We start from the raw sequence: 10,666 nt of genomic DNA on the forward strand, positions 1-10,666 counted from the left end.
AAAAGCACAAACAAAATCACTGCAAGGCAGGCAAGGAAAAACATGAACAAACTGACTACAAATAAAACCCTAACAAACTAGACAAACTTTACACGAAAACAAATAAGGGTGGAACAAACAAAATAACACTAGGAAACTTACTAGAAACACTGGAGACCAGAACATGAACAAGGAACGAGGAACAGCAAACAGCGAGGAAACCAAAACACAAGCAAACAAACACTAGTAGGGAAACCCAACAATGAACCGACAAAGAGAGAATGGCAAACGAGGCAGATATACACACTGATCGACACGAGAGGGTAGGAACGAGACACACTTGAGAGGGAAAACTGAACTAACACACAGGGCCCGGGGTACAGGAACACACAAGGGCCGAACACACACTGGGGAATAAACTAGGCTAGAACACAAAACTGAATCAAAATACAATTACTGAGAGAACACCAGACTGATCATAACTGCAACACAGAAAACATACACAGACAGCAGATTACTGATGGTATTCAGGAGATCAAAACATAAAGAAAAACAGAGATGCACACAGTGCAGCACCAACAGAATTTGGCCACAGGGGTGGCAGTAGATTGACATGACTGTTCACCAAGTTCCAGAGTGGAGGGAGATTGTTCATTGGGTGGAGGGATATTGTTCATGGGTGGAGGGATATTGTTCATGGGTGGAGGTGGGAAGGAGGAAGCAGCAGGCGAAGCCTGGCCAGGAAATGAAGAACCCTTACAGTGTGGTTAAGGTTAGGGTTAGAGTTAAGGTTATGGTCAGTTTAAGGTAACTGTGTGGTTAAAGCTATGTATTTACCACAAAAAAGAAAAATAATTCGAGATTTTCGTTTTCTAAGCAGATTATTTTTGCCGAACCACTCAAAAGCCCCGTTTTTCAAAAAGCAACAGGGCTTTTGAGGTGATCAAATCACTGCACCCTGCAGGCAGCAGTGGTTTGGCAAAAAATAATTCTGAGTATATATCTGCTGCACCCTGCAGGCAGCAGTGGTTTGGCAAAAAATAATTCTGAGTATATATCTGCTTAAAAATGAAAATGTCTAAATCGTTTTTTGTATTTCTCCACGTGGTAAATACACAGGTCACAACATGTTTACAGGAACGTTTTGGAGTTGTATTTGGGGTGTATTTCGTGACTGTTGGGAACTAGGCTACACTGGCACACCTACTTCCAGTGAATGACGCTAAGCTAGGCTAACGGTGCGGCTGTTCCCTAAGCCTACTGCATGCACAGAGAAGAAAAGGGTATCTGCTTGTCTAACTCCAGGGTAGATGGCAAATTTCCCAAAAAGTTGGCGTATTCCTTTAAGGTTAGGGTTAGTTTAAGGTAACAGTGTGCCTCTCATGTGAATGTATTACTTATTCGTAATATGTACACATTGTAAATCTTCGTAAATACGTCAATATATATATATGTAAGGGATAATGTATAGCTACGAGGTCATTGTCGCAAAATAATTGACCGACACGTAGTTTAAATACCGAGGCGCCGCGCCGAGGTGTTTTAAACGTCAGTGAAGGTCAATTATTTTGCGACAATGACCGAGTAAAGCTATACATTATCCCGCTTATTACATGGCTAACTTACTAACAATATACCTAATTCATTTGACAAATCGCAGTTGTTCTGTGGCTCTGTCAGCCCAAATAAAGTGATTATTATTATCGCGGGCAGCCTCTGTTCTGGCTCCGCTGTAATACACACACTCCGCTGTCAGTGCAGTCGCGGCAGGTGTGTCTGATTTGCTGCACTGATGTGGGACATTATCCCGCTTATTACATGGCTAACTTACTAACAATATACCTAATTCATTTTACATCGACTCGCAACACTGGTTCTGGCTGCGTTCTGGCTCCGCTCGTCGCTCCGCCCCTGTCATCGCCGGCAGCAGAACACCGGCAGTGTCTAATTGCACTGAAACAGTGTGTGTCAGTGGGCTTGATTGCGAACAGCTGCGCACAGCGGTCATTATTGAAAAATAATGACCGCTGTCGGGGGGCTATTGACCAATCACAAGCAAGCATTTCGGCGAATGTGAAAACGCCATGTAATAAATCAATATATTACTTAGTTATGACTATAACATACAATACGTTTTTCCTTCAGTTTTACATTAATTTACAACCCTTCGTTTGCAACATCCCATTGTCTTGGAGCACGGAGACAGAACACAATACAAACAGACAATGAAGACAATGAATCTCTCACCTCATTTCCTCCTCCTCTCTTCTCCTCTCCTCCTCCTCCTCATCCTCCTCCTCCTCCTCCTCCTCCTCTCCTCCTCTCTCCTTCTCCTCCTCCTCCTCTCCTCCTCCTCTTCTCCTCCTCCTCTTCTCCTCCTTCTCCTCCTCTCCTCCTCCCCTCCTCCTCTCCTCCTTCTCCTCTCCTCATCCTCCTCCTCCTCTCCTCCTCCCCTCCTCTCCTCCTCCCCTCCTCATCCTCCTCCTCCTCTCCTCCCCTCCTCTCCTCCTCTCCCTCCTCCTCCTCCCCTCTCCTCCTCCTCCTCCTCTCCTCCTCCTCCTCCTCCTCCTCCTCCTCTCCTCTCCTCCTCCTCCTCTCCTCCTCTCCTCCTCTCCTCTTCCTCTCCTCCTCCTCCTCATCCTCTCCTCTCCTCTCCTCTCCTCTCCCCTCCTCCTCTCCTCTCCTCTCCTCTCCTCTCCTCCTCCTCTCGTTGCCGTGGCGCCCCCTCCTCAGGACCTGGCGGTACGTACCAAGGCGCTGGCCGAGCGGGCCCATGAGATCCAGACGACGGGGCTGACGGGGGCCTACGAGAAGGCCTTCAAGGACCTGGAGGAGAAGCTGAGGCTCGCCCAGGAGATCGTCAACGCCCGCAACGCCACCGCCGCCGCCGTCACCGCCCTCATGGAGCTCATCGAGGACCTCAGGTAGGTCACCGTCACCGCCCTCATGGAGCTCATCGAGGACCTCAGGTACGTCACCGTCACCGCCCTCATGGAGCTCATCGAGGACCTCAGGTGGGTCACCGTCACCGCCCTCATGGAGCTCATCGAGGACCTCAGGTACGTCACCGTCACCGCCCTCATGGAGCTCATCGAGGACCTCAGGTAGGTCACCGTCACCGCCCTCATGGAGCTCATCGAGGACCTCAGGTAGGTCACCGTCACCGCCCTCATGGAGCTCATCGAGGACCTCAGGTAGGTCACCGTCACCGCCCTCATGGAGCTCATCGAGGACCTCAGGTACGTCACCGTCACCGCCCTCATGGAGCTCATCGAGGACCTCAGGTATGGATTTTTTTTTTTGTGATTGAATTATACTGTGTTTTTACTTTTTTACTGGTAACATTCGACCAATAATGATCAGGTATTTATCTTATTTTCAAGTTTCAAGTTTTGTTTTATTTGTTATTTTTTTATCCACTTTTTCTCCCATTTTCTATTTTTCTCCCATCCCAATTTCGTATCGTCCAATTCAACCCTCCCCTGTCTCGAACGCTGTTTCTTGCCTCCCACAAGCCGGCTGCAATGTGGACTAAGTCATACATAGCACGAGTCCCCTCCGGTACTCGAGGTAACAGCAGTCGCATCTTTTCACCTGCGCGGCGCGATCTCTCAGCGTCAGGGGTCTGCGCTTTGGAGGGGCGCCGCCCCCCGACACTTCCTGCTTCTACTGCGCAGGCGCACCAACCGACCTGTAGGAGTCGCTGTCCACAACGCCCCAGATCCCCACCCATCAGTTTCCCTCCCCCCTAATACTGCCAATGTGTATTAGTATGAACGACCAGCTAAACTGAAAGCAATGTGGAGCGCTGGGCTCGAACAGGCGAACCCAGCGTCTCCAGTATTCATGGTGAGCGCACTTGCCCACTGCACCACGTAGCCGCCCAGAAGTTTTGTTTTATTTGTCACCTATAAGGTACATGTACATTACAGTAAAAATGCTTGGTTCTGTATGAAGCTGTATGAAGCAAAATAAACGGAAACTGAAACTGAATAATAGATCGCTGTCACGAAGTGCATCGGTCCAATTCAATCACTATCTTTACCCAATGTAATAAACAACACATCGAATCTGTCTCGTCACTTTGTTCCCGATGAAGACTCGTATTGAGATCCCTAACATTGTTCACTGATTTAACATTAAAGTTAAATGATCTTGTGGAATTTAAAACAGTACAATTAATTAATGTATGAAGCAAAAGGTAATGTACTTCCAGGAAACATTCAAGAACTGTTCTTTGATAGAGAGGGGGGTTATAATCTGAGGGGAGAACTCAACTTAAAAGTTCTTAGTGTACGCACTACCATGAGAAGACACTGCATCTCAATATGTGGAGTGAAACTGTGGAACAGTCTGAATGTGGTGCTAAAGCATAATGTCCAAACATGAGACCATTCAAACTGATGTATAAGGAAATTATGTTCACGAGGTACAGGGATGAGGAAGGGACTTGACATTCACGGGTGTTTACATTTTTATTTTATTTCTTTCATGTTTTACATATATAGTTTTTGTTTTTTGTTTTGATATATTTGTTTTGTAAAGTTTTTAATTAGTACACTCATTTGAGTAGTTAAAGGGGTAGGATTAAATAAGTGTATACTTCTTCCTACTCCTTTTCGAACATGTAAATTGAGTTTATGTTTTGCTTTTGTTTATTTATTTATTTTGTTTGTATTTATTTACATGTTCGAAATAAAGATTCAAATCAAATCACTTGTCCCTCTCGCAGGGGTCAGATCGGTGAGACCACAGACACTCTGAACCGTCTGGAGGGAGACCTGACCAGCGTCCAGGACAGTAACTCCGAGGCCAGCAAGGAGCTCAGCGCCCTGGAGAGAGAGGCCAAGGAGCTCAACCTCACCTCCGAGCAGCTCCACAGGCAGCTCGACATCCTGAAGAACTCCAACTTCCTGGGTCAGAAACACATTCCTGTATTCCTTTATTGATCCCCTTCATTCAGGCGTCATAACAGCATGGGGAGGGGAGGTACAGGTATGGGCAGGGTAATAGAAGACATAGATACAGGCAATAAATCAAATCAAATCAAATGTATTTGTAAGGCCCGACAACACACGTTAATGTCCCCATGGGCCGGACACGTCTTCTTTAAGGCCCGACAACACACGTTAATGTCCCCATGGGGCCGGACACGTCTTCTTTAAGGCCCGACAACACACGTTAATGTCCCCATGGGGCCGGACACGTCTTCTTTAAGGCCCGACAACACATGTTAATGTCCCCATGGGGCCGGACACGTCTTCTTTAAGGCCCGACAACACACGTTAATGTCCCCATGGGCCGGACACGTCTTCTTTAAGGCCCGACAACACACGTTAATGTCCCCATGGGCCGGACACGTATTTGTAAGGCCCGACAACACACGTTAATGTCCCCATGGGCCGGACACGTCTTCTTTAAACAAGTCAAGAAGAAACATCACAATAAATCAAGAACACAAAAACACCATAAAGTCCAAAATCTTTTAAATAAATAAAATGAATGCAAACACTCCCAGACATACCCTGCGTGAAGGTAAGGAAAAACTCACTAAAGCCTAGCAATAGGAAAAAATGCACAACAGGCAATGTGGAGGAGAGAAACCTTAGAAGGGCCGTTCAAGGGGGGATCTCCCTTCTTAGATGTCGGTGATAGTAGTGTTGCAATAAAACAGGCGAGACCGTTGGTAAGCATGCACTCATATGCGTAATGAAACACAGATATGTGCATGCAATAGCAACTGAACATTTTGAAAGATAAAGAATAGAGCTGATAGCGGATCTATTTGAGGCGAAGGGGCACATCCTCCCGGTCGTCATCACGGGACGTCCAACACTCCGGTCATCACTACGAGACAGCCACTCACAGTGAGACAGGGAGACGAGGACAGGCATTAGACAGCTCGCGTGATTGTGATGGGCGGACATAGCAATAGATACAAGTGGTAGGCATATATTATGTGAATAGAGTAGATATATGTAGTAAGCATATTATGTGAATAGAATAGAAGTACTTAATCCAGCAATGAACTCTAAACCACGTTGACAGACCACGGACAGAAGACGGTAAGGAGCTGATCCATGGCCTCGGTGGTGCACGTAAAACAGTCACTGCAATCTTGGCCAAGATCCCGAGACATCCACCACCTTGGTCAGCACTACGAGACAACCACTCAGAGAGAGAGGGGGGGGGGGGGGGGTTGGGGACAGGGGTTAGAAAGTTCCCATGTTTGTAGTGGGCGGAGATGGAGCAATAAATACATGTATTGAGCATATGCATACATGGTGACAGTGGAATCATAGTATATAAGAAAATTGTGAAATTGAGTAATAGATAGAACTACTGCAAGCGTATGTATACAGGATGAGATACAGTACAAGACAATAGCTCAGGGCCGTATGCCCCGTGGGGGCAGGAGAAGCCACTCAGAAGGTTCAGCACTGCAGGCCAGACAGAAGGCGGTATGAAGCTGTTCCATGGGACCGGTTGAGACAGAGACAGAGGTTAAAAAGGTTCTCCCATGTCTGCAGAAAAGCAGACATGGGAGCAAATAGACATCCTAACTAAACTAGACAGATTAATCTAAGGGTCAGTCCCTGACCACTGGTGAGATCAGGTTAGGTTGAAGGAGAGAGAGAAAAGATGGGTCTTAAGCAAAAATTTAAAAGCTTCGACAGAGCAGGCGCCCCTGACGACGGCACGTCATTTGTTCCACAGGTAGGGAAGACAAAGGCTCTGTGGCCGGCGGATTTCTTTTTAACCCTAGGAATCGATGGAAGCCCCGCATTTTGTGAGCGCAGAGCACGAGCGGGCGAGTATCGGGAGATGAGATCGGATCGATCGAGCGGTGCGAGCCTATTAAAAATGTTGTAGGTGAGGAGTAGCACTTTAAAGTCAGATCTGGCTTATAATAAATATTATAGTACAGTAGAAAAGTAAGAATAGGCAGTGTAAACAATATAATTAACTCTGTCAGATCTGGCTTATAATAAAAATGATAGTACAGTAGAAAAGTAAGAATAGGCAGTGTAAACAATATAATTAACTCTGTCAGATCTGGCTTATAATAAAAATGATAGTACAGTAGAAAAGTAAAAATAGGCAGTGTAAACAATATAATTAACTCTGTCAGATCTGGCTTATAATAAAAATTATAGTACAGTAGAAAAGTAAAAATAGGCAGTGTAAACAATATAATTAACTCTGAATATACGCATATGAGCAAGCAGGCAGTTTGATCGAAGGTTATCCTATAACCCTAGTTATATTTCATAGATAGCGAGCGCTCTGCTCTATGAATGAGATCAGAGCGCTCGCTATCTACGAAATATAACAAAGGTGCAGATGAGTGTCTGTATGCCCAATCAGTTATATTACATGTTACAACACATATGGTTACAATAAACACTAGAAGAATCTGAATATATACTATGAGTAAGTATACAGTATATACACAGATCCCGTATACACAAGGTAACCTAACAGATGAGAGATAAAAGTGTCTTTCTCCAAACTCCTCTTCATTCACACTCATTCGCACTCCTGACCCCAAGAGGAAGAAACGTATTGGTGTTGGTGACCCCTTGACCTTTCCTCTAGTCTAGAGCCACCATCTGGCCAAACCTTCCATTTTCAAACGACAGTATCCCCCGGCCCGTTAGTCGCACGGCGGTCACTCTGTGTATTAATGACCCCTGGGGGAAGAAACCTGTTGACCCCGGTGACCCTGTGACCTTCCTCTGGCGCCACCACCTGGGTCTGGTGAGACTGACAATATTGGCAACTCTTGTTTCTGCCATCTACCCGGTAAAATGTTGCATGGGAAAATAATAACGAATCTGGGATATTGTTCTGCCTTGGCGGACATTTGTACTCCACTGAGTGCATCCTTCTAGTTCTCAAACGATCCATACAGTATCTGTATACCTTCATAACCTCACAATGCTTTTCATCTCACAATATTCATATATATACATACAACAATATATCTATCTGTTGTCTCCACTCTGTCTCCTTCCTCTCTGCCCATCCCTTAGGACCTATATCAGTTATGTACAGGGCTACAAAAAGCTGAGTATTTACAGAAAGCTTGCAGAAGTTGTTTAGGAGGACTAGAACCATAGAAGGAAATGTAATTTTTAGCATCAGTATGTAGGACTACTTTAAAGCAGGTGTGTATAACTGTATAACTGTAAAACTGTGGAATTATATACAGAAGGATTTAAAGAGTTGTACAAATATCTTTCAGATCAAGAAAATGTATAAAGAAAGAACTTTTAGACTTTATGAAGTTGGGTAACCGGTTTCTTTCTGTATTTCTCCTGTTATTGTAAGTATTGATTGTTAATTAATTGTAATTGACAGACCATATATTTCTATTGTTTATTTATTGTTTTGAGTAAGGGGGCAGGCTAACCGTCTGTAGTGTGATAGTAAAGGGTTAACCTTCTGTAGTGTGATAGTAAAGGGTTAACCTTCTGTAGTGTGATAGTAAAGGGTTAACCTTCTGTAGTGTGATAGTAAAGGGTTAACCTTCTGTAGTGTGGCAGTGAAAGGGTTAAATAAAGGTTTGAAACGATGAAAAAGATGAGGGATTCCAGCCGAAAAATACTTGAAAAAACTTTAAATACCGAAAAGTCGCAAATTAAGTCTTTCTTTTAACACCGCCCCCCCCCCCCCCCCATCCCCCCTCTGTACCACCAGGTGCCTACGACAGCGTCCTCAGCTCCTACAACAAGTCGCGCGACGCAGAGCGCCGGGCCAACGAGTCCACCACCGCCAAGCCCAGCACCGTGGGCCGGTCGGCGGACACGCGCCGCAGGACCGAGCGCCTCATCTCCTCCAAGAAGGACGACTTCAACCGCAAGAACGCCGCCAACAAGCGCACCCTGGGGGACCTGAACACGAAGGTGCAGGCCCTGGACATGAAGAAGGTCAACGAGAAGGTTGGTGTTGGTTAGAATCCCTCTTTAGTTGCCCCCCAAACAATAGCTTAGTTCACACCTAGCTCTCTCTGCTTAAAGGAACACGCCAACATTTTGGGAAATTAGCTCACCGTCTTCTCCAGAGAGAGACAAGAAGATAGATACCAGTTTCCTCTCTGTGTGCGTTCAGTAGAAAGCTATCTGGCTGCACGTTAGCCTAGCTTAGCACAATGAATGAAAGCGGACATGACTGGGTAGCCTTCGGGAGAGGCGTTAGTTGGACAATGCCTAGGCTACCCGGTCATGTCCGCTTCCATTCATTGAATTCATCAACGCTACTGATGTTGTGCTTTGGAACTCGTTTAAAAAACGTAAGTATGGATATAAATCTGTCGTTACCTGTCCCCCCCCCCCCTCCCAGGTGTGCGGGGCCCCGGGCGACGCCCCCTGCGGAGACAGCCCCTGCGGAGGCGCCGGTTGCCGTGACGACGATGGGAACCGTCACTGCGGGGGTATTAACTGCTATGGCGCCGTGGTGGTCGCGGGCGATGCCCTGAAGACGGCCAAGCGTGCCGAGAAGGAGCTGAACAAGGCCATGGGGGAGGTGGAGGGGCTGGTCACCAAGGTGAGGAGGGGGGGGGGGAGGAGGGGGGGGGGGGGGGCTGGTCACCAAGGTAACAAGGCCATGGGGGAGGTGGAGGGGCTGGTCACCAAGGTGAGGAGGGGGGGGGGGGAGGAGGGGAGGGGGGGGGGGCTGGTCACCAAGGTAACAAGGCCATGGGGGAGGTGGAGGGGCTGGTCACCAAGGTGAGGAGGGGGGGGGGGGAGGAGGGGAGGGGGGGGGGCTGGTCACCAAGGTAACAAGGCCATGGGGAGGTGGAGGGGCTGGTCACCAAGGTGAGGAGGGGGGGGGGGGGAGGAGGGGAGGGGGGGGGGCTGGTCACCAAGGTAACAAGGCCATGGGGGAGGGGGAGGGCCTGGTCACCAAGGTAACAAGGCCATGGGGGAGGGGGAGGGCCTGGTCACCAAGGTAACAAGGCCATGGGGGAGGTGGAGGGCCTGGTCACCAAGGTAACAAGGCCATGGGGGGGAGGGAGGGACTTGCGTGAGAAGTAAAATGTGGAGACCGGGTTTTTTTTTTTCCATGCATTTCATTGAGTCCAATCCAAAAGGGTGAATTCCCATCTGGGAGACGATAGGGGGCGCGTTTTTCACATCTGAGCGCCTGGGGTGGCTGATTACCAACGGTAGACTCGGTTGATGAAATATGAATTCATATCGCTAATCGCTAATAAAAATAAAAAAAACGAATATTCTCGTTATGGGCATTCAACCGCGGGGGGTAAAACCGAGAAAACTCGGGTTGGGCATTCAAAGAGTTAAGATCGAATATATTAAATTTTTTTTTTTTTTATTAAAAATATATGTTATTTTCTTGTTTCAGTTTAAATTCAATTTAAATGTTCAGTTTCAGTTAAATTCAGTTATTCTTTTTAATAGAAGGGATCATTAAGATCAAGGGTAATGCACATAAATAGGCACTTCTATCAACCGGTTTTATAAACAAACAGAAACAGTAGCATCTTTAGATCAATTAGGCTGCCTCTAAATATAAAAAGGAATGAAATAAGAATGGTTTGCAAAAAAGAAGAATCTCTTTTTTTATTTTTTTCTATTTTCTATTTTCTGACATGAAAATCAAATGTAGATACTGGGATTGAATATTCAAATTTTCGAATATTCTATCCCATCCCTAGCAGGAT

The 10,666-nt window shown here is 46.5% G+C and overlaps 1 protein-coding gene across 1 annotated transcript; it reads left to right on the forward strand.

Annotated features, from left to right (window-relative positions):
* Nucleotides 1-2,712: 2,712 nt before the first annotated feature.
* On the forward strand, nt 2,713-9,528 carry LOC311248736 (laminin subunit beta-2-like; the record flags this gene model as incomplete). Its single annotated transcript, XM_084339567.1, has 4 exons — nt 2,713-2,903; nt 4,712-4,896; nt 8,683-8,924; nt 9,325-9,528. Coding segments are annotated over 4 exons (822 nt in total), but the record flags the coding sequence as incomplete, so codon positions are not given.
* Nucleotides 9,529-10,666: the final 1,138 nt, after the last annotated feature.

The sequence above is a fragment of the Notolepis coatsorum genome (genome assembly GCF_963971535.1).
Source record: "Notolepis coatsorum genome assembly, contig: SCAFFOLD_4844, whole genome shotgun sequence".
NCBI classification, from domain to species: domain Eukaryota; kingdom Metazoa; phylum Chordata; class Actinopteri; order Aulopiformes; family Paralepididae; genus Notolepis; species Notolepis coatsorum.